Consider the following 24,717-nt stretch of genomic DNA (forward strand, 5'->3'; position numbering starts at 1 on the left):
GACACATCTTAAAGATACTTTCTCTATTTTCAATTCTGAACATACACTAAAACGACCTCAGCCAGATTTAAATGGGTACTGACCACTGCAGGGGGCATGACCTGCAGATAATAGCCATAAAATAAACTGTATTTAAAATTTAGACAATGTTTTAAACTTGAATAACTGAATTCTTCGCGAGAATTGTGCGGTTCCACTGCGCTCCACCAGGGGCTGCTGTTGTCACGGCAGTGTTGTGTCCCGGGGAAAAGTTGTTGTGCTGCCAGGAGTTGTGTAACCAGACAAACCGCTGGAGATCGCATCAAACGTCACAAGGTTTCCCGGAACTGGAACCTTTGCAGAGTCCTCCCGAGGTTACAACTTCTGGTCCCAGCGCAGATTTTAAAAGCCTTAAAAAGTCGCCGGTAAGTACGACGGGGTGAGGACTGGAGACAGATGTGGGGGTCGAACATACCAGCAGGAACTTCGTATTTATAACTTCTTTTCCACGGAACTCGAGTAAGAAAAGCGTGTATGCAGCGTGCTGGAGTAGCCGGTGAATTCAATGGCGTTTAGAAAGTCACGCCTCGTCGAAAAATACCACGAGTTTTCCTTAAGTTATTACACTCTATAAAGGTAAATTCTTCGTTTTGTAGTTTCGTCTCCATTGCAAACGTGTTTTGGGCTGATAAGAGTTTTTTAATGTAACTCCTCGTGTTGAGCTTATCAGTGATAAAGTGTTTTAATAAAAACACCCATGTTGGGGTCAAGAAGTGTGGCGGGAAACTTCTTATCTCACCTGTGCATTATAGGTTCTGACGAAACACAACCTAATAGTAGAGGAAGAAGTTTTTCTTAGCACTGTGGCGAGAAGCTTGTTCATCCAGGAGAGACTCAACGTAGAACAGCAGCAGAAGGTAGTTGAGACATCTAGTCTATTGGCTACAGACAGAAGGTCACACCTGGATAGATTTTCACTCAAATTTTTTTGCTAAGAAAGCTCTTTATCTCTTCTTGTGTTGCTTCGTCACCATACATTTTAATATAAACATAACCTCACGTAAACCTTTAAATACCTTTTGTAATATTTGAGTTTTTTCAAAATTGACTTTGAATATTTTTTACCCTTATTCAATTTTTAAAAATGTATACACTATTTTGCGCTTTCTACGATATATTTCAATACAAACTCATGAAAAACCTCATAAAAAGCATTAAAACGTCTCAGAGACATCAAAGCGACATTCGAGAGGTTTTCAAAATTAAGGTTTTCCTTTTTACAGTGCAAAACACAGTTAGGATTTTTATATATTTTTGGCTTCCTAGAAACCTCTATGTGTCACTAACGGAACCAACTTTTGTAACATGGTTACATCACATTCAGCTTCATATAATAGAAGTAACGTGGTTTCTTTTGTGTGTTTTTTTTAACGACATATTTAAATAATGTCTGAAACATCATCAAAACATTGAAACACCTTGAACCTATATCTGAGAGGTTTCCCAAGTTGAGGTTTTACAAATATTTTTAGTTTTTTAGTTTTGGAGGTTTTATAGATTTTTCCCAGAAACCCCTATAAGTCATAAACATAACCAGTTGGTGTTTCAGGTTCCGCGAAATAATGTATAATAGCAGAAAAACATGTTTCTATAGTTTTTTTTTATATTTTAGAGGTTTTTCTTTTTGTTAATATTTTTATATATTATATTTATTTATGTTTTGCATTGTGCTTTTTACTATATATCTGCACTTTTTAGTGGATGTGGTTGCTGGTGAACCTCTCGTACAGGAGCCTCTAACCTCTCTGGTGCCACTGACTTATTTCAAGGGTTACTAGACCAGCATTAGAACTCATGTTCTATAGTTTTCATGAGTTTTCAGGCTAATTGTGTAAGTTACTGATATAAGCAGTATGTCGTGTCAATAGGCATGGGTGAATGCTTGTCATAGAAAAACTGATCATTTTCCAGAATAAAACACATTTCACAGTTTATTGTTTTTTACGGGACAAACACCTCATAGTTCCAGTCATTGAACCTTTGTGTGTTGACTAGTCGTTCACAAGTACAATGAGTAAAACGTCATCACAGCAGAAACTTCAGTTTCAGTTCAGGGCAATCGTTTTTTAAATGGTTTGGAAGCAACAAGTTCGGACAAGTCTGGTTTGTCATGGCGAGCTTTAGTCAATGTGGACGATATCAGGGAGCAGTGAGAGGCTGGAGTGTAGCATGGAATCAGCTGAAGGCTCCCCTCTGTGACAATGGGAGCGTTTCTTGCAAGGCTGGATATGAGCCGGTAACAGGCTTTTAAGAGCCATAATTGCTCCAATAGAAGTAAGAAACCTTGAGAGAGAATCGCCATTTGATGGAAGACATTCCTGCTATTATTCATTGAGAGATCCTTTTGATCCGTTTAAAAAAATCTCTTTTAATCAACACATCTGGAGCCCAGAATGACTCATTAAAGCCAAATTTGCATCGAAAAATGAACCGAACTGTAGAACCTAATGAAAACTTAAATAAGTAGACATAACATTTTATTGACCGAAACGCAATTAAATCTTAATTAAATCGGGTCTGTGAGATTGTTTGCTCAAATTCAATACAGATTTAAAATCATATTGATAATGTGATCAATGAATCACCCAGTGTCTAACCTAATATGCAAATAACACATGTGGATCTAATCCTCGGCTCCTGGTAGAAATGCAAGTAAAAAGCTCAATGAAAGTTAAAAGAAAACCCTTGAATAAATCGCTTAATATCAACTTATTGCAATTTGTTTAGGACTTTTCCATATTGTCATAGATTGAGGAAACATGGCGTGATAATTATAAACAGAGGAAGTGGTCTTTGATTTAATATTTAATTCAATTTATTTATTTTGGCTTACGAATATTTTTTTTTCTCATAGATTTTTTAGGGTCATATTTTAATCAATTGTGTACAGAGTTCGACAAATTTTCACAATGCTTTGTTCATTTTTGTGTTGCAATTACATTTCCGGCGACTAGATGGCAACAGTCGATACGTTCTTGCCAGCTAAAGGAAGAATGAGTTCCCGCAAGATCCCGGCGATGACCGAGGATGAGGTGATACAGTCAAACAGCTTTTAGCTGCCGTTTGGGCAAACAAGTAAAAGCAGTTATGACTTTCTCAAGAGTCATGTGGTCTTTTAAATCAGAGCCAAGTACTTGGAAAATACTACAAATATATCCCTGTTCCTACAGTGTCCCAAATATTACAATATATTGTAAGTTTTCTCCTGTATCGTGATAATAATATCGTATTATCAGATTCTTACATATACACTCCTACCAGACAGTAAAAAACAAGGTCATGCATGGGAAGCTACAAGGCTACTGCCCATATATAACTATATTAAATTGAAACACGTTCACATTCAATTGGTTAAAATTTGGCACTGAAAAAAAAGGATTTTTTTTCTCTGTTAAAGGAGTGCAGGTGCCAAGGTAGATGTAAATGTGGTTGAGCCCACCATTTCAAGATAGATTTTGGAGTTTGACACGCATGCTTGAGTTGATCCAGGAGCTGAAATAAATCTGCTCTAGAGTCGACCTGATTGGCTGACACTGGGATTTGCTGCTCAACACACGAGTACGAGCCTCTCTCCGTCAAGTTCATATTCAGCAGTGACAATAAATTAATAACTCATAAATGGCTGTTCTGAATGCAACACAACGATACTGGAGCTTCTGTGCGCGGCGTGAGGCCTCATTGTCGCTTGTTTACACATCACTGCATTCCCGACATTCCCTCGCCCTTGTGAGAGACGATGAGGACAAAGCACGGACGGTCAGCTGGGATGAAATGAAAATCATATTTGGTCTGGAGAGGTTGAAATCTTCTTCATCTGGTCGAATAACAGTCTTGATGTGACTCTCCAGAGGTGGACTCGGCTCGTCGCGGGACCACCATGACGTCTCCCAGCTTCGTCCAAATCAAATTCGACAACCTCGAGTTCTTCGAGCACTGCGGCGGCGGAAGTTTCGGGAGCGTGTACCGAGCCCGGTGGATCTCTCAGGACAAAGAGGTGGCGGTGAAGAAACTTCTGAAGATCGAGAGCGAGGTGAGCGTCGTAATCGTCTCACACTTTTACCTTTTAATTGTCGGTGTGGTAATCATCTGAATTGCCACTGCTTTAATTAGCGGTGACTTCTCTGTGATTAAACTCCCCCGCTCCCAGAGCTGTGCAGGAAAAACATGTAGGAATGTTTTTGTCCCAGTTACTGTAAAGAATCTAGAAGCTCCTGTCATGATCCTCATTGTCTAAAATATAAAAGAGCAACTCTTGAATACTTTTGTTGGATGAGCTGTCAGAAATATTTCCATCTTTACTTTTTATAAATTCCCGAAGGAAGGTTTTTCTATTTACTCCCGATTTCTCCTTTCATGACGATGTTTGGTGGTTTACTTTTGGTGGTCTCATTCTTTTCTGATTACATGTTTCAAAGCACTCTTTACTATGTTTTGTTGTTTATTCTTCAACATCTATCTGTAGAAAAAATATAAATGAACAAAGAAAAAAAAGGAAAAGACAAAAATGTATATATTATTGTTGTACGGTTGTTATTATCCTTATATTTTTCTTAAAGAAAATAAATAATTGTTATGATAAGAAAAGAGGATTAAAAAACCAACAAATACAAACTTGCATTAGTGTTTTACAGACCCAGTGTGATCGAAATATTTCAATATTTTAATGAGTCTGTGCAGTTTCCTTCCAGGAGAACTCAGTGATTTATGAAATATATTTTTCCATACGTTAATGATGAAGCTACGACACATTTACGTGTATCGTTGATGCTAATGAGCTCATGGAAACAGCAGGTGCTCCTGAATTCACTTTCTAAATACAAGCGAGCAAGAACACAACTACTCCACCACAGAGAGTGACAAACCTTCAAATGATTCCTTGATCCAGATGGTCAATCGGAACACCACCAAAATCAATCAAAAATGTTTTACTTGAAAGTTTCATTGAAATCGGTTCCTCGATTATTTTATTTGTTTTGCTCGACGTTGTAGACTTCTGCTCCATGTGGAATGATCTTTAATATTTGACGCTCTTTCACCTCCAGGCTGAAATCCTCAGCGTCCTCAGCCATCGTAACATCATCCAGTTTTACGGCGCTGTTCTGGAAGCACCAAACTATGGAATCGTCACAGGTATTGTTTCGTCCAATAAGATGCAGGATTAAACTTTGATTTACAGGCGAAAACAGTCGAGTGCAGCAATCAAACATAAATTATTGTTCTCGGGTTGTTATTATTTTTAGTCCATATTTCAGCAGATCCTGGTTCCCCTGTTGAGTCCTCTGAATCGCTCAGATTTGTTTGGTTAATGAAGCATCTTATTAAGTTGTAACGCTTTCACGCAGTAACTATTATTGGTTTATGTTACTTTCACATTGAAAAAATAGTTAAGAAATAAGAAAAAATGATTTTTTAAAGAGGTCACAAAAATTGTTGCATCTTACCTTTTTTTTTTACCAACAAGGCTCTCCGGCCGCCATATGGTTCGTCAGCCATCTTGCTTTTGAGTTTAAAGTTGTTTTTGTACAGCAGTTGACCAGTTGTCTACAGTGTATAGTGATCTACAAACAAAACAAAGACTTGAGCTCAGTGACACAGATGTGCAAATCAATGTCTGTTTCAACAACAAGTTAAATGCTTGTGGTATATTTATGAACCTGGGCGTCACAAGGCCCTGATCAAAGGTTTCTGATACCTTATCAGTGAGGCTGGGGTTTCCCCACAACTTTAGAATCCGCCACCCCATAATACACTTTTTAAAATCCTTGTGTATGTTGAAGATTAGAACTCTTTAAATCTTTGAATAACAAACCTATCATTTCTTAAATACATTAGAGCAGAGGTCCCCAACCTTTTTTGTACCACGAACCGGTTAAATGTCAGGATTATATTCAAGGTCCGGCAGATACAAAAAAGTAAAAAATAAAACAGCATGTCCTGTGAAAATAACTACAATTTAGTGCATGAAGAAACATCCCAAAATAATGCTGAATCAGCAAGAGCCCTGGACTTGTTACAACATGATCGCGTTTGCGTATTTGCATCTATATATATTTGATTGTATGCTGACGGTGTTCTGTATACGTGTGTCTCCTCGGTTTTAGAGACTTTGTGCTAATGTGTGAGTTTGTGGTTAAGCGTTAATGAGGAACAGAAACAGAAGTTTCACGTGCTAATTTTATTTTATAGAAAATCCATTTTTTCTGAATGAAACAGCTTTTAGGCAGTAATAATAAATAGATCAATGAAAAATAAAAAATTCTGTCTATGCAGCCCATAACAAATGTCTCATGTACCAGCCCCCGGACAGGGGGGTCAGGGGCCACTTCATTAGAGGACAGTTTGACTTAAAAACATTTCTAGTTTATGTCTCAAATGGAGTGAATATTGTCTGTTACAGGGATGTCATGTCATAAGGTTTTCATAAAATGGCAGCAGTTTCGTTGAATGATTATTGAACCACCTTTCTGCAGCACTTCCTGTAAGATTCTTTATCTCAGCGAAGCGATTACGTTGTGGACATAATTATCTGGAAAATATTTGATCCGGATTGCCCTTCAGCGGAAACAATTCATAAAAGTTTATGGCCTTACTCAAACTGACCTGCATGACTCGTCTCTTATAAGCATTTTCTTTTCATTGAATTTTCTTATGAATTTATTTTTTTATGTTCAGCACTTCCTGTTGTGTTTTATCCTTCTGCTGAAGCGAGTCAAGTTCGCTCATTTTGTTTGCCATCAATACACGTCACGGTCGGCTGTCAATGTTTTGGTTTTCTGTGTTTCAACCGTCATGGTGCACGCAAAATGAAGATTCAAATATAAAGAGAAAAGCACTTAGGGTGCGCAGACCGCTGCCAAGCATTTACTCCCATATTTTGATTTGATTGATTCATATGTGTATAAGCAGCATATTTGCCATTAATTACATGAATTTCATTTCCCCTCATTGCTGTTTATGAAAAGAAATCAATGTCTTGAAATGTTTGAGCTAATCTGAAGTGTTTTGACCCAAAATGAATGCTTTATTTTATTTTATCTTAATTGTTGTTCATGTTTAAAATTCAAAGTTCAATTTAAGCGAACAACGGTTTTAATCTGAATGTTGACACTCGTCGATGTTTGCTCCGCCAACACACATGTGTGTCTGAGGTCACCTGGTTTTATGAGTTAGATTGAGTCGTGGCAAACAAACACATTTGTGTAATTAAAATCCACATCGACGTTTGCAGCTGCTCCGACCTCAGCTCAACTCTGACCCTCTACACTTGTCGTTCTACTGATGATAATCTGATTATAATCTCAGAATATGCCAGTGGAGGATCCTTGTACGATTACCTGTCCAGTGAGGCCAGTGAAGAGATGGACATGGATCACATCATGACATGGGCAGTGGAGATCGCCAGAGGTGAACAAGCTTTTCACATTAAACTATACTTCAGGTTAAATCACTGGTGTCACAAATACACTTAGAATCATCAGCCAATCAAACAATAGAGGTAAACATTTTAAGAAAGTAAATAAAGTAGGAATGATAGATATAACACTGATAATAATCTAGATAAGAAAAAACCTGAGAAAATATTAATATTAGCAAGCTCTCAAGGCTAATACTTAGCATCTTTTGCTTAAAACTGACGATACAGGGGCCTTTATTTTTTTGTGATTTTTGGGTTATTTTCTGTGTTTAATAAAAATGTGACAAAAAGCAAAATCGATGTTCTACCGATGGATCCTTTAGTGGAAGGAGAGGATGGGTTATTTTCAAGTAACCTGGAAGATAAAACGATATACTGACACAACTACCTTTATCTTTTTTTATAAACAAATGTACAGCACAAGCTGTAAGTGGAACAATGAAACTATAACATTGCAGAGACACAATCCTACATTACATGAAGGCCAAAAACACAATTGTGTAGTTAAAAATACACTTTAGTTACTAGCATTATCTTCTGAAACATAGCTGTGATGCTGACGATCCATGGATGTTCCCTGCAGGGATGCACTATCTGCACTCAGAGGCTCCGGTGAATGTGATCCATCGAGACCTGAAGTCCAAAAATGGTGACTTTCTATCAATGACACAAATGTTTGACCCAGAGTAACGTTTGAATGGCATTTTAAAATCTTGTTCATTCCAGTTGTTCTAAGTGCCGACAGAGTCCTGAAGGTGAGAGTGAAATCATATGCAGTCAAATAAAGGTTTGAAGGTTTCAGATTCTTCACGGATGTTTTGTTAATTCACATTGCAGATCTGTGATTTCGGTGCGTCCAAGTTCCTGACACACACGACTCACATGTCCTTGGTGGGAACGTTTCCCTGGATGGCTCCGGAGGTGATCCAGAGTTTGCCCGTGTCTGAGACCTGTGACACGTTCTCCTACGGAGTGGTGAGTGACGACACACACACTGATGGCAAGTGTGAGAAACACAATGGTTGCTAGACGGTGATGAACAGTCAATATTTATACTTCAGCGTCTGTAACGAGATCAGATTGTTGTTTATGTTTCCAGCAGCAGGATTATGGGAGCAGTAGTGAGCAGTTCACACACCAATGGCTGAGAAATATAACCTCTGACAACGGATAGTTATGTCAAATTCGTCATTTGGAACAGTGAAAAATCACAATATTTAGTCTGAATCACACATTTTACACCACATTAGTTATACTAGTCAGCTGTTTAAGTTGATTGACACTTACACCTGGATTTCATTTATACTTTTAACTCAAAGATAAAGTATACGTATTATTTGATTATTTTCATTTATTATCCATCAATTCATTCGTATAGCATCACTTTATCCATTTATCTCTTCTTTAGTCCATCATTCTATCATCCATCTGTCCATTATTCTGTTCATACATCCATATATTTATCTATCCGTCATTCTGTGCATCCATTCTTTTATCTAAAATTTTGTTCATCCATCCATCCATCCATCCATCAATCTATCAATCCATCCTTCCTTTCCTTCATCGATCATTTTATATCCATCTAATCATCCATTATTCTGTTCATCCACATATCCATCATTTTTTCACCCATCTATCCACCCATCCATACTTCCATATATCTTACAGTCCAATCTTCTATTCATTATTTTATCCATCCATCTATCCATCATTCTGTCCATCCACCCATCCTTCTATCTATCTGTCATCTTGTTCTTCCTCTTATGTTCTTTTCTTATTTTATTTTTTATGTATTATTTTTTATTGTTTATGAAAAATTGCTGGCTACTGGAAAAAACAATTTCAATAAAGTTTTACCTTACCTTACCTTACCTTATCCATCCATCCATCATTCTTTTCATACATCCATTATTCTGCACATACACCCATCCATTCATCCGTCCATCATCCTGTCCATTTATCCATCTTTTTATCCATCCTTCTATCCATTATTTTGTTCATCCATCCACCTAAGTGATGTCGGTTGGTTTGTGTTGAAGGTTCTATGGGAGATGTTGACTCGAGAGATACCCTTCAAAGGTCTGGAAGGTCTTCAGGTGGCCTGGCTGGTGGTGGAGAAAAATGAGGTACGACACTTTTCCACTCCTGTCACTTCACTATCGCTTATTTAGCTTAAATCAATCATGTGACCTTATATTCGTCTTTGTTATCTTGTGCAAAGAAAACCTTGATAAAAGGTCTGAATGTATTCTTCTGTTCTGTCTCCTCTTATCGACTACCATCTCTAAAAGATCAAAGTCAAAAGATGTTGAGGTGTTTACTGCAACTTTGTTGTTGTCCAGCGGTTAACCATCCCCAGTGGCTGTCCGGTCCTCTTCGCTGAGCTCATGAGTAAATGCTGGAGGACAGAGCCAAAAGTAGGTCATACTCCTCCGTCTCATTAGCCATGTGTTGACACTTAAGCAAGAAGAAAACGTCTTCCTGTCGATCCAGGAACGACCGGAGTTCAAGCAGATCCTCTCCATGCTGGAGTCCATGTCGCGTGACAGCCAGCTCTCTCGACAGTGCAACTCCTTCCTTCACAGCAAGGCTGAATGGAGGTAATGCGAGCATTCTCCGGGCCGACTCAACATATTTATATCTCTTTCTCTCCGCCGTGTTCGGCTCCAGCCGTAGGAAATTTGCAACTGTTTTCAAAGAATGGTGGGGAAATGTGGCTGATGGGGGCCCTGAATTAGAAAATAGACTTGAAAATGTGCATATAGATCTTTAATGATTAGCTACATAAAGGCATGAAAATCCCCAAAGAATCATCCATCTGGATATACTTCCTCTCTTTACCCATAAGGCCCTAAAAATAATCACCATCTTTTTCAAGTACAAGTGTTTAATTGGGCTGTATGAGCAGCTGGAGGTTTGCTGATGTTCAGCACAGCCTGAGTCTCAGCTGCTACTTTCTTCTCTGTCTGCCTCTCAGCAGGGATTGTCTTGTGCTGCAAGGTTTTTCCTCTGAAGTTGAGCGCCGATATCTTGTCCAGACAGCCGCTTGTATTTAAGAGGGTCCGATCTCAAGGTGGGAAGCAGGAAGAGTAAATGTGTGGCGCAGATGAACTCGACATTTTTCAGCTCAGGAGAGGATGGTAAACTGATCTGTGGGGTGTGTTATTGTGCGACTGCGTTATAAACCTCGACACACAAGAAGGAAGTTTATTGTTATTTTAATGTTCCTGAGCAGTAATGCACCAATACATGTATGTGTGTGTGAACATCAACACTCATTATGTTTTGTACCTTTTTTAAAATAATTTAAAAGCAGAAATATCATCTATGGCGTTGATGATGGTATAACTCTTACGATAAATTCACTGAGAGGAAGTGAAGAGAGGTTGGTGTTTGAAAACGAGTTTGGAGTGAGTTTTTATCGAGTCAGAAAGTGAATTTGAAAGTGAAAGTTATTTGGCTTGTAGCACTGGTTTTTCACGTTTTCTGCATAAAGCAAAAATAGTTTTAGTTTTAAGTCTGACCTAAAACCGACCTTAATAAAAAAAGAGTCATTACAGGGTTAAATCAACTTAAGGTGTAAGGTATTACTATTGGTCAAGACTAAATATTTATTACATGAAATCTGTTTTTTTTAATCCATTTTTAACTTGTCGCTGTTCAAGATTAAGACCTCAAATTGATGTCTTACTTCTTCCTGCAAAGCTATACAGTTAAGACCTGAATGACAGCAGATGCATGGACGCCGTGAATGAAAAGAAGAGGATGTGAAACGGCGTGATGGACTGACAGGAAAGAGGGAAGCTGGAGACGAAATTACGAGGGAAGTCGAGCAAGAATAGGAGTGATTGAGGTTGGAAGAGTCTAGGGAGGAGGTGGGGCGGTAGGAAGTTTGGTCCTTCTGCACTTCTTATATACTTCATGACAAGAGTTCATCAAGTTCTTATTGGTCTTCTCTACACGTGGAAGATGCAGCACCATCTATTGGTCGCATCTGGTAGTGTTGTTTGAAAAACCATAGCATACGATGAGATATATGGTTTCCAGCACTATCTGCGAGATGAACAGAAGCTATTCTAAACCGAGCCTCTCACGAATGGCCGTGCTGCTCACTCTAAAAGTCTCAAACTACCCCCCAAAAAAAAAGAAATTTCAAGAAGTCTAGTGAAGTGTAGAGATATTCAACACCGAATAATTTTGATGGTTCTTTTGGGTTTGTTTCTTATAATGAAAATCTTCATTTAAAATACAGACATTGAACATGTTTGTTAAAATAGTGTCTCAGAAGACTCAGTGATCCGTAGCACCCTTCGTTCTCACTGCACCTGAACTGGCCCAGAGAGCACCGCGTCTCACACACACACAAGCCCAAAAATAATACTGAAATAACACATAATAATGAGATTCTTTGACGAAATTGTAGAAATATTGCTTTATATTTTTCAGAAAAACTAATTGTATACAAAACTATCAGTTTTTATTAGGTAAAGATTGAATGATTATAGTTATTTCTGCTTAAATGAGTGCACAATATCAAGTATTTACTCTGGTGGGTCAAAATAGATGTGTATGTGATATTGTAGAAACATTACATGACACATCTGAAAACATTTTATTGTGCAGTGTCGTAAACAAAATCCCGAATACTTCCACTCTACCTGACTGAGAAACTCAGTCTTGGATTTGGAGGAACTGATGCTCATCATTAATTTAGCAATGTTGACTTTTTACCCACAGCAAAGATTTAATATTCATCACCTGGCTGTTACTCGCTGAAAAAGCTTGAGCGTCTGACTTTGTTCTGTGGTTGCAGGTGTGAGATTGAAGCCACACTCGAGCGGCTGAAGAAGCTGGAGAGAGACCTGAGCACCAAAGAGAAGGAGCTGAAAGAGAGAGAGCGCCGTCTGAAGATGTGGGAGCGCAAGCTCATCGACCAGTCCAGCAGCCCGGTGAGTTCTTCATTATCTTCACCTTGCGTCACCTTCAGCCGCGGACAACAGGCGCCGTCTGATGAGCGTGTCGTGTTCCCCTTCAGGAAAGAAACACACACTTCCTCTTATCCTGGACTTAAGTGGAAGAAGGAAAGCAGTGAAGTGAATAAATGAATAAAAAGAGTGGCACAGGAGCGAAGAGGAAACATTTTGAGGAGGTTACAAGAAGTTGTTTTAGTGCTTCATTGTTGGACGACTTCATTTGCATTGAAATGCAGCGATAAGACGCTGCACTAGAATACTTGTTGGAGTGTCAGTCTTACTCCGTCAAAGTAAATTACTTTAAAACTATAAACACTTGTTTTTTGGGCTGTATTATTTTTTAGAAATGAATTTATTGTGCCAAGACATATAACATTTATAAATATCTGGCAGTAAGTATAAAGTTAACATTACTGTGAGTTCAACCTACAGTGATGTTAACTTTAATGTTAACTCATTGAGTTGACTCCAAATTTAAATAAAAAAAATCAACAATTGTGTTTTATAACTTAATAACATGGAAATAAATCAAAACAGACATGTATATTTTACAACTCTAATGATGAATCAGAAATATTTGACTTATTTGAAATAACAAACTTTTTTTCCTGGACATTTCCGGCTAAATATCCTTCAAACTAAAATACAATCACGCTGAAAAAAGTTGTTTTTTTCAACACCGTTGTCCTCTCGTCACTTTCCCCGTGTGTTGGTGGATTTTTACCGCCATTACCCGGCTACATTTGTTTATCGCACATATGATCGAGAAACATACTTACAGTTAAGTCATGGTAGGTTTTGTCAGACCCCTAACCAGATCAGTTCATTCTTTTTATTGATAAATAAACAACATCAAAAAAGTTGAGAAGACACTTTTCTTTAATCATTTTGGTATAAAGTGAAAGGCGAAACTGTCGACACAGATGAAGTATATCTTCTTATTAATGTTCACTTGCAATTAGAACGTGCTCTGGACCCACTTTGCTCTGTGAGGTCCATTGAGATCAAATTAGCGGCGGAAACCTTCATAATATCTCCGTAATGCGTCATTATGGAATTCTTGTGCAGTATGCCTAATGTGCTGGATGTATAGTAGCATGCTGTGAGGATAATGCCAGCTGAGATGAGGCCAGGCTTTTATGTTAAGTGACATTTTGCTGACATTCAGAGTGGCCAATTTTCTTCTGGATGTGGTGGAGTGCAAGTGTCGCAGCTTGGACCTTAAATCACGAAAAGTATTCCAATTTAATTTTGAACATTTAGAAGTGTATTTTATAAACTGGCGGAGATAAATATATTGTAACAGGCTTGGAAATTCTCTGCTGTGATTTGACGGTTTAAGCAGGATTTGCTAAACAACTGCTTCAAATATTTTGTCCCAATTAACAAACATCATCCAATCAGCCATCGTCACTTCAACACTCGTCAGTGTGGTAAAAAGCAAAACACACCTCCTCAGATAAACACAAAACACAAATACACTTCCTTATTAAGAATCTCTGCCCATGTTGACCATGAAATCTTACGTAGAAGATCGTCCACCTCCAACTCAGGATAGAAAAGTGTTCTCTATTTCTGCTTTCATCAGCTGGGTTTCCATTATTCATCTTGAGTCTACTGCAATATTTCAATGTGTTTTAAATATGCAAACCCTTGTCCACACACTTTAAAAATGCTTAGTTTTTTACCTTTTTAGCTCGAGTGAACACTTTTGCATTCAGAAATGGCTTTCCAAAAATTATTTTTTTATTTTATTTTATGAAACAAAGTTTAACTTTATTTTTTAGGTTTTAGGGAAAGAACTATCTTGAAAGTTCAAGCTTCAACAGCGAACTGTGCAACTTGTCAAATACTTTGTTGCAAATAGAAAAGTACTCTGGGAGTGCAGACCTGTAATGTGTTTTCCCCTCGAAAATATCACTCCTTTTTTTTAGCATTTGTAATCACATCTACAATGCTGATAGTCAAGTTCAAATTATCTCAATGGGACATTAGGTGGCAGTAGCATTCTGAAATTGGCTTAGCCAGCACACATATTTGAGGTGAAGAGCAAAACTGCATTTTTGGCTCCACAAAGAGGGTAATATAGTTTCATCATCTATCAACTGACTGACATTCACCGATGGTCACTTAATCTTCTTGGTGGGGGAAACTATAATAATTATAAGTTTCATTTTAGAATAAAGGCACAAAAGAAAAAAAGCTTTTATTCTTAAAACAATCAGTCTTTGTTTTCCAACGCCTTGTTTATTCTAAGGGAAAGTGTTGACGTCAATATAATGTTGTGGTTAAATGACAAATGAATGGTTAGCATCATCCACATGGGGGCAGGAGTGTGTAAACTGTTTCCTCACTAACAAGCATCTCCATCACAAAAACATTTGAGACGATTTCTGTGACTGTTTTCAACCGCAGCCCTGCATTTTTTTAAAGAGACACAAATAAGCCAAATGTGTTTTTGTCTCCAAACGTGATGTTAAGTATCAGCCAGAACTAGTTTGGCAGGCGACGTGATTCTGAATCTGTTTACTTCCTGCTCCAGCACTGGAGGAGGCGGAAACCTCTGCAGGCTCTTTTCTGAGGCGACGGTCTGCGCTGACATGTGCGTCTGAAGAAGAAGACAGTGAATGAAGATTAGTCACTCAGTCATTCATTGGTCTTTGCTCCAATTTTCTGTGTGCAATTTTTTTTTTTTATCTGCCATTACACGCCAGACTCACAATGATGAAATCTTTATTTTGGCTGGCGAGTTTCTGCATGATTACACTTAATGAGCAGTAAATGATTTATCATTCACAGAGAACACGTTAGATCGGTCAGACGGACGCTTCTGTTCGACCATTAGGAGGCCGAGCGTCTTAATCGCACAACACAATAACCACACAAAAAAACACGGCCCAATAACAAAAAGCCCTTTTTACATATTTCTGACGTGTAATTTTCTCAGTTCACCTTTGTCTAACTTTGCCTTGTGTTCGTGCAGCTCCTGCCCTCCCTGGACATCTACTCCTGGACAGAAGAGCATGTGGTCAGTCTGCTTTGAACTGTTTATAGCATTAGAGTATCAGAAGTTAAATAAAAAAGAATGTTACAAAACGTAATAAAACAAAGCAAGACAGAGATTTTTTTTTTTAAATATATGAATACATTTGCTCAAATATTTGGTTTATAGTATTATGGTCAACCTTTTTATTTCAGTAATAAAAAAAGTTATTTAAAAGTTCATTTTTTATTATTTGATGGGCACAAAAACACCTCATGAAAAGGAAAAAATGTCTTGATACAAAGAACTTCAAATGTTATATTTTGTTTTAAACAAATAATGAATAAATACTATGGGGTGGAAAATCTTCTCTTACATACTAAGCTATTGATTCTTATATCATTAGATGATTAGATTAATGACAATTTTAGTTCTAAGAAATCAAGGATTTTGGTCACCAAGAAACAAAGGTCTTAACAATGGGGCCAATGGGGTCAAGGATGGCACCACTATCCTATTGTTTTCAACGCAAGGAATTACAAGAAATCAAAGAAATTTGAGGCATACCTTGGACTGACATATCTGAGAACTGGTGGGACCTAAAATGTGGGACACTAAATCTAAATGAAATCTAAAATGTAAGACACAAAATACATTTATAAAGAACAATGTAAATAGTGGGCAAAAACATCTTTGACCTCTCGCCAAAAGCAGTCACAGTATTTTTTCGGCAACAAGAAAATAAAATTATTGCATTTACGTCGGAGCTCCAAATCAGCTTTTTTAATTGACAGATGGAGGATCCAATGAAATCATAGCATTCTGCCACAATGGCTGAAGAAAGTGAGAGATTCTAAAAAAATAGAGGGCTGTTCCAATCAGCTGGACTCACACTGGTGTCAACAAAGTTGTGAATGGACTGATGACATGTTTATCCTCATCACTCTGGAATTAAAAAAAACTCTTTTGGTATGAGTCGCCGCAATGAGACACTTTCTACACTTTAAATTGTGTGGTTGTCTCTCTTTAAGTTATGCCAGGATACCTTTCCAGGGTGTCCCTGCCATCCACACCATGTAACAGGCATCCTCCAGTAATAAGATGGAGAAAATAATTCAGGAAAAATATCTGTATAATAAAATAAGTCAAATCAAAGGTTTCCTTCCACAGACCAAATACATACAGATGTTTTGTTGAGGATTCTAAAAGAGCGTGAATGTTTTTCTACATGTGTGTGCTGCAATACATGTTCAATTTATAAAAGATATAATATCATAGACAAGATGCACAACATTAATTATGTGTTCACTTATTCTTAACATGCAATACTTTTATCTCGCAAACGTGTCCAAAATATGATAAACAGAGTCAAAAGTTTGTTGTTTTATTCTGTCTGCAAAATAAACAAAATAACAAAGTTTAATTTGGTGTTAATTTCACTGCAGAATGACAACAGCTAGCACCGTTAGCCACAAGCTTAGCTAGCTAGCATCAGTTTAAATGTCCTTCACTTAACATTACAGTGCATTTAATTTTTTTTTACTAAAATAAATTTTGTAAAAGTAGCAGCAGATTGTTTTATGTGTTGTATGAAGTCAATCTTCATTCACTCAAGTCATATTATGTCATATATTATAAAATTATATGAATATAAAAGTAAATAAATATTGTATGGACTAAGAAGTTAATAATGATAATAAACATAATTTTACGATATATTTATTAGTATACAAGATCTAATGTGTCTCCTTTTTCTTCTAGTATTTCTGGATGCAACAAATATTTGGAGCAGGTCGGTGAAAGAGTCTTGATGACACCATGAAAGTCGCTTTTTTAACACTGTCTTCTTCACATGCAACAGGAGAAAGAGCGGTCGACATGCAACCGTACGCAGACCTGTTCAGAGAGAACCACATCACCGGGAAGATGCTGCTGCTGCTCACTGAGAGCGACATGCGGGAGATGGGGGTCAAGTCCAAGGGTCACGTCATGCACCTCAAGGTGAGTCAATGTCGACCGTTAACTGTTGTATGTAACAGATGACGGACGGTTCATCAGGTGTTCTCTTTCATCATCTCTCTCTCTTGCAGGGGGAAATTGAAAAACTGATCCATGATTATCTGGGCCTGGTTCACTTCCCGCCTCTGCTGAAGGTAGCTGCTTCCGGGAATTAGAAACACAGATTTAGCTTCATGATTTGTTGTCTCTGCAGGAGGAGCTGGAAAAGAAAATGTCTTCTTGTAAGACTGTTAACTTGGAGCTAGTTTTCGGATACCACTGGAAACCTGGGACAGGTAGAAACGTAAGTTTGGTTTGAATACAGATTTAAAAACAACAGTTCTCTAAATCGATGTTGACCATTTTGATGTCTCCTTTGCACCAAAATCACTGTAGCCATGTGGGCACGATTACACATATACATTGACCTACAAGTAAGACTGGATGCAACTTTCAGGTTCATAAATCACCTACTTCTCTTCCAAGAGTAACACAAGCCTTGTATAAACCCTGCATAAGCCCCTCGCATTAGTAGTAAACCGAGAAAATATCTGTTAATTAAATCGATTAAGTTAAATAAGTACAATATTTAAGGATATATTTAAGGAATAAACTACTAAATGTGTTAATGGGTATCTTGCATCCAAGCTATAGTGTATAGTGTATATGTATAGTATATATATATACTGTATATACAGTATATATATATACTTCTATATATAGTTGTATACTTCTATATATTTTTTGATTCCTTTAAATTAAATTGCATTTTAAATTCAGTTAAAATGTTTTCATAAAATATATTATCTTTTAGTGATAAAATGCGTTTTAATGATCATATATCCTAAGATAGGGCACATCAATTATTATATTTTTCCAGATCATCTTGTTTGTCTTATCATTCATATCAGAAAATGTCTTAAATATGGGAAAATGTAAAAAAGAAAATATTCTTTTTTACATTTTCCCATATTTCAGACATTTTCTCTTCCTTCCTTTGTGTCTCCTCTATACAATTAATTGTCTTGAGTCAATTAATTCAGGTTCTATTGTGTCTTTCATTACCCTTAGAAAAAATGCATTTGAATCCTAATTTGTATTATTTGTTAAACATTTTTATTGTTTGTTATTTCCCACACCTAATATTATAACATTTATTATAATGTTTAACTAAATACCTCTAATTTCACCAATAATGTAATTATGTGTAAGTATTTCTTGCTTACAAACTACAATTTAATAAACACACAAATATATTTTATCCATGTTTGGCAAGAAATTCACCACTTATAAATTTAAATTATTATTATTATTTTTTTTAAATTATTTTATGGAATAATTATTTTTCTTCTTGTGTCCCCAAGGGTTTTCTGAATTTTTTTAAAATTCATATTAAAGCTTGTTTATTTTGTTTCTCATCCATTGACGGCCCCTGAGCTACAGTTCATAATGTGGCCCTTTATACATTCAACAGCTCTGATGAAGACGATCTCAGCGCACGCTTGACATTATTTCTGCGCTCGAATTCCACACGTCAGACACTGAAGGAGCGTCGTTTGATGGCCGTCGTGTCACTCACACTTTGTGCTGAGGAATCAATATGCACACTGACCACTGCGAGCATCACTAGACCTTTATGGAAGCAGACAAACAAACATTTTAAACCCCCGCTCGGCTTCTCATCCACCGCCGGTCGCTGGCAGCCCCTTTGTTAGCGACTCAAACCGCAGAGAAAGGGTGGCTCTTCACTGCCGTTTGAATTTAATCAAAAATAGCCCATTTAGCCAGAAGTCATTTTCTTTTTAAAAGGCAAACGTTATTTAATCTTTCAGCTGTTCATTGTCCCATCATAAATAGTCCTCTTTCAGTGTGTTCGGCAAGGCTGAAACGAGCCGGCTAATTGCCTCCTATTTCTTCTGACATGTGGTGGTTTAGTGGGTAGAAAACACAGCGGGGAGAAGGAAACAGGAGGCTGAGAAAATGAGAGCTAATTATTTTGGTGTCAGGTTCCGTGTCAGCCTTGTTTTTACAAACTGGAAGGTTTTTTTTTTTTTTTTTTTTGCACTAAATAAAACAAACCCACACCGCATTTTTTTTTTCCCTTCTTCTTCTTCGCCCCTCTTTGCTGGCGATGTCGTGGAAGCAGCTGCACTTCTCAAAGACAAAATGAGGGCCTGCGATTGAGCGGCCACCATCTGACAGCCACTGAGGGTTCCCTGCTAATGAGGATATCACCGTGCAGCCAAGTGAAAGGTGCTGAATTATGTATGAGTCGTCATTAGATGCACTCGGGGCCTCGGCATCATTACCACACATTGTTTCTACTGGAGTGATTAGACTTGGGAGCCCCGATGTGACCGTCCAGGGCTGGTGCGGGGCCAGCTCTGGGGGCCAGTTTTAGAGACGTTTTTCAGCTTCCCCCCTGCCCCCCAACCCGGGGATGATGTCGGAGAGGGCAAAGGGTCGCCAGAAGAGTGTGCTAGCACCACTCCTCTGATGTCTTTCTCTGTGATCACGACACAATGGATTGGCCCCAAACCATGAACCGTGTTTGGTGGAGGCGTGACCTGTGGCTGCTCGCTTCAGACGCCATCATTACTGCATCGTCAGCATAGAGGGGCGGGGAGAGTTGGTGTCAGCCACAGTCTTATGACAACATTACAATATTGCTTCAATTTCACTTTTCAGATTGTTGGAACTTTGAATTTATTCTTGAAAATATGTGTTGTTTTTTGCATTGAAGTTTTTTTTAAATAATTGTCTTCAATAATGACTATAGTTTGCTATCCTTTTAAATTCGATATACAAATGTTGGTATATTAAGTTCAAACAGATCAAATCTTACCGTTGCTTTCGAATCTTTCATGAACTGGGCCGCTATATCGTCACATTATCGCCTGCTTATCGCATGATTGGCTGTTTGATCAGTATTCTTTTGATATTGAAAAAGTATCTTTGAATTATTAGAGTAAAAATATAATATAATATAAAAAAATGATAAATTCATTTTAAAAATATCTGATTTTTAAAATTAATTGATTAAAAAAAGATATAACCTTTAAATTTACAATATATAAAATTTAATAAGTCAGTAAAAACATATTTAACCTTTAATATAGAAATTGTTGAATTCAATGATTTAAAAAAATACAGTTTAATAGAAGATTTAGATTAGATTACAAATACTTCACTGAGAGGGAGTGAAACAACTACATTAAAAACAATCAATAGATATCGAAAATGTACATGTGTTATTTACACAAACAAAAATACTGATTCATAGAACATTTAACAATTCTTAAGCCATAAAATCTAAATTGAACAAGGTTTGCTGTTTTGAGGATTTTTAATTTTGCACACGGTACTTAAAATGTTAATATGTTGTAGCTTTCTGCAGTCAGCAACAGCAATGGTTATTTTATCTACTGGTACAGACAGGTGTTTATTTTAATGTAGATAAACTTTAACACTACCACTGAACTTAGTTGGAGGCTATACAAATAAAAATTACTTACTTACTTACACTAAAGAACTCATCCATCTTGGTTCCAACCAAACAGTGAACTCCCATGATGCCTTTCTACACACTGCTTTCTTTAGTGACTGTGATTGGTCGCTACAATACAGTATTTAAATTCTGTCTATGTTGCTATGGCAAAAGTAATTGACACCTGTGATTGCTAGGCTGGGCAGCAAAGCATTATGGGAGTTGTTCAAAACTTTAATGTGACATTTTATGTAAAATGTAATTGATGGTTGTCATGAGAAAGTGTTCAACCGTAATCTTCTCTGCTTCAGGACTGCAAGTGGAAGATGTTCATGGAGCTGGACGGCGACGACGTGGCTGTGACTTACATCAAAGACGTCGTCTTCAACACCAACAGACAAGATGTAGACGTCCTGCGCATGACCAAGGTGCTGCTGTTGACTCTTCTGCTTCTAAGACTCTTGCTCACGTTTATGCTTCCTTGTGTTCCAGCCCCCTTTCGTGATGAACAAGTGGATTCTGGGAATCCACCAGGACCAGAAAGTGGACTTCACTGTCACTTATGAGGTCATTTGTTGCACTTTATATGATCTTGTGTGAATGTGTGTGTTTTAGAGTTTGATGGGAGGGTCGTTCTCTGTATGTGTTTGTACTGAGGACAGTGAAGACCACCAGAGAGCCCTCAAAAAAAGATTGAACACCATTAAGAACTTAAAGCAACAATACGTGAAAAAAATACACAGTGAGGACGCACCCTTTTTTCACAATCACGACTGAGTAACGTAACACGATGAATACAAATATAGAGAAACAACAATAATCATAAATCATCATAATCATATAAAAAGTAAATAATTATATTAAAACCTCAAGAATGACATTTTTTGCAAAGAAATATGAATCAATTATAATTGAATAAAATTAGTACTACATTGAAACTATGTATGCAAGTTTTTACGAAAGTCTCATGCGAATGTATGTGGCAACAAAGGTTCCATGACTTTGCAGTTACACTGTTCTGACACTGGAGGCGCCAGAAGCAATCTGTTGAATCTTAATTGTTGCTGCTTTAATTAATGTGGTGGTCTAAACATCACAGGCTCTAACAGACGTTTTTCTTCAGAATGACGTCAAGTCGCCAAAGTCCACTAAACACAGCTTCCCCGTGACCTGGAGCCTCTCGGGTGGACAGGATGTGATCAAGGAGGTTGAACTTCTCATCGAAACAGAACCAGAAAAATTAGAGTGGAACCACAGGAGCAGGTCCAACTCCAAAGGTGAGGGTGGAGATTTCCTCGACGTCCATGATTGTGCTTTTTGTTCACGCGTGATTGTCTACTGTCAGACGTCGACCCCTGGTGGATGTACAACGTCAAGCAGCGACAGATGATGAGTCAGCAATCGCAGACATCCACGTCTTCGCGTTCCCCCGCCGACGCCACAACGTTGCCTCAGTTCCTGTCGGCCCACCAAAACAAAAAGTTCTCCTACGCCGCCGCGGTGCGCCGCTCGCCGAGAGACTCCCGCTGCTCCTCGCCGACGCTCAGCCTGTCCAGCAAGCTCTCGCCTCTGCACCTGGGGTCAAAGGGCAGCAGCCCGTCCAGCACGACTTCAGAGAGCACCTTCGAGAGAGACCGGCCACTCAGTGCCAGCGCCGTCTACGACCGCCGCAAGGTCAACTACTTCAGCAGCCCCCAGAGAGGCGGGCAGGGCCGGGGGCAGGCCTGGAGCGGCAGAGGCAGCTACGCTCAGAACAGAACCAGCAGAAATTACAGGCAGCCCGGAAGACCCCGGTCCAACAGCTACAGTGCCCCACAACAGAACCGCCCACACCACACGATCCCGGGGATTCAGTCTGTGACGGAAAACGTGAGCGCTGAGAAAGAGGAAGCTAAAGTGGGAGAAGGTGGATGGATCAAAGTGGAGCGTCAGAAAAGACCACAGCGGCCGGACAATAAGCAAGTCCGAGGTCGACCCAGGAGGGGAGGCAGGGGGGGTCGAGGAGCCGGGACGAGAACATGATCGCTCCCTCGTCCTCCTGTTGGATAGATGACCAGCTGACGTTTTTATTCCATTTTAAACCTAGTCACTATTTAAAAAACAAAGTTATATTATTTATTGTTATTATATCATGATGACGTCATGTGACGTCTCACCTTCTCAAACTCAGGGATGAAAAAAGACATCAATGGAAAAGAATAGCATTTTAGAATCTGTACAAATGTTTAATTACAGTTTAATGACAATCTGACAGCTGACAATCGAACCCAAGACCTGTGTTGATGGTTTTTTATTTTAATATATTTTCCTCTTGTGAAAAAAAAAGTACTTTTTTTTAAAACAATTGTGTCATAAATTGAACAAAAATGTTCAAAGTTTGTGAAGTTTTGTATAAAAAAATGCATTAAAAAGTGTAAACAAATCTAAAAGGTGTTCATTGTTACATTGTTACACAAGAATATTTGCTTCCACACATTTAAAATTGAAGCTTCATTTGGTTTATGAGGCTGGTGAACACACACACACACACACACACACACACACACACACACACACACACACACACACACACACACACACACACACACACACACACACACACACACACACACACACACACACGTGTATATTGTATATATTGTGTATATTGGACTGGACAACACACACCAACCACCAGTACAAAAAGACCCAGAGCAGGATGTATTTCCTAAGGAGACTGCGGTCCTTCAACATTTGCAGCAAACTACTGCGGATGTTTTATCAATCTGTAGTCTCCAGCATCCTCTTTTACACCGTGGTATGCTGGGGGGGCAGCATATCCAAGAGAGACTCATCCAGACTGGACAAACTCATCAGGCGGGCAGGCTCTGTGGTCGGCAATAAACTGGACTCTCCGGTGTCGGTGGCAGAGAAGAGGACACTGGACAAACTGATGGACATCATGGATGACACCAGCCACCCTCTGCACACTGTCATCACCAACCAGAGGAGCCGGTTCACTCAGACACTGCTGCTCCCCAAGTGTAGGACCAATAGACTGAGAAACTCCTTTGTCTTTCAAGCCATAAGGCTGTACAACTCCTCACTTGGGGGGAGGAGGTTGCTTGGGGCTGGAGTCGGAGGGGAGTCTGACACTTCCACCTCTACAGTGGATTAACAACACTCTGACACTTTCATTTGCAATAACGTAAAGTCACTTTGTTTAGTTTATTTTATTTTATTTATATTTTTATTTTGTTTATACTGTCGTTATATTCAGTTACTGTTTTGTTATTTAATGCTATCGTCCTCTTCTGTGTGCTTTTTGGTTTTTCTCTATTCCTTCTGTGCTACTGGAAAACAGAAATTTCCCTGTGAGTGTCATCTCAAAGGGATCAATAAAGTGCAGTCTAAGTCTATGTCTAAGATCTTGAACTTTAACTCAGAGAGCTGTAGTTATCAGACTTCCTCAATCTCTGCAAGCTGCGACACATTTCCTGTATAAACTGCAGTTCAAAATAACGGACGGATCGTACACAACATCTGGGTGATCGGGGGCGGACTTTGACCTAATAAAACACGCAGAATTGGAGGGAAAATCACTTTTCCGCGCCATCCATGCAAATTTGAAGGTAGAAAAAGTTCGCGCCACGGAAAACGTCCTAGAAGCTATACAATTCAACAATCCGTAAATAATTCTTAAATTAATTCCTGTCTAAATTCATAAACCCTAGTAGTTGTAGGTAAGCAGTCTATATTATATGCAGAGTTTCAATACTGATACATTATTTTACTTATGCTTTCGTTGACTAGCAGTGCTTTATGCAGCTTCCAGGACTCATGG

At 38.3% G+C, this 24,717-nt stretch overlaps 1 protein-coding gene across 1 annotated transcript; it reads left to right on the forward strand.

Moving 5' to 3' along the window:
* Nucleotides 1-311: 311 nt before the first annotated feature.
* On the forward strand, nt 312-23,312 carry map3k20a (mitogen-activated protein kinase kinase kinase 20a). Its single transcript, XM_087804218.1, has 20 exons — nt 312-404; nt 3,888-4,069; nt 5,082-5,169; nt 7,342-7,443; nt 8,037-8,102; nt 8,180-8,208; nt 8,291-8,428; nt 9,493-9,579; nt 9,796-9,870; nt 9,947-10,053; nt 12,267-12,402; nt 15,410-15,454; nt 17,171-17,201; nt 17,271-17,410; nt 17,500-17,562; nt 17,622-17,711; nt 21,206-21,322; nt 21,387-21,461; nt 22,018-22,171; nt 22,240-23,312. Exons 2-20 carry the CDS (start codon nt 3,917-3,919, stop codon nt 22,914-22,916), a joined length of 2,373 nt encoding a protein of 790 aa, XP_087660344.1. The 5' UTR covers nt 312-404; nt 3,888-3,916; the 3' UTR covers nt 22,917-23,312.
* The last annotated feature ends 1,405 nt before the right edge of the window (nt 23,313-24,717 follow it).

Source organism: Callionymus lyra, chromosome 12, assembly GCF_982586985.1.
Source record: "Callionymus lyra chromosome 12, fCalLyr1.hap1.1, whole genome shotgun sequence".
In the NCBI taxonomy this organism is placed as follows: domain Eukaryota; kingdom Metazoa; phylum Chordata; class Actinopteri; order Syngnathiformes; family Callionymidae; genus Callionymus; species Callionymus lyra.

What these genes read in the sequence shown, in the direction of transcription:
- map3k20a (XM_087804218.1), top strand. Translation starts at nt 3,917, where the DNA reads ATGACGTCTCCCAGCTTCGTCCAAATCAAATTCGACAACCTCGAGTTC. An exon ending in GCTGGAGGACAGAGCCAAAA is followed by an intron (nt 9,871 to 9,946) that starts GTAGGTCATACT and finishes CTGTCGATCCAG; the next exon opens with GAACGACCGGAGTTCAAGCA. An exon ending in ACTTCCCGCCTCTGCTGAAG is followed by an intron (nt 17,563 to 17,621) that starts GTAGCTGCTTCC and finishes TTGTCTCTGCAG; the next exon opens with GAGGAGCTGGAAAAGAAAAT.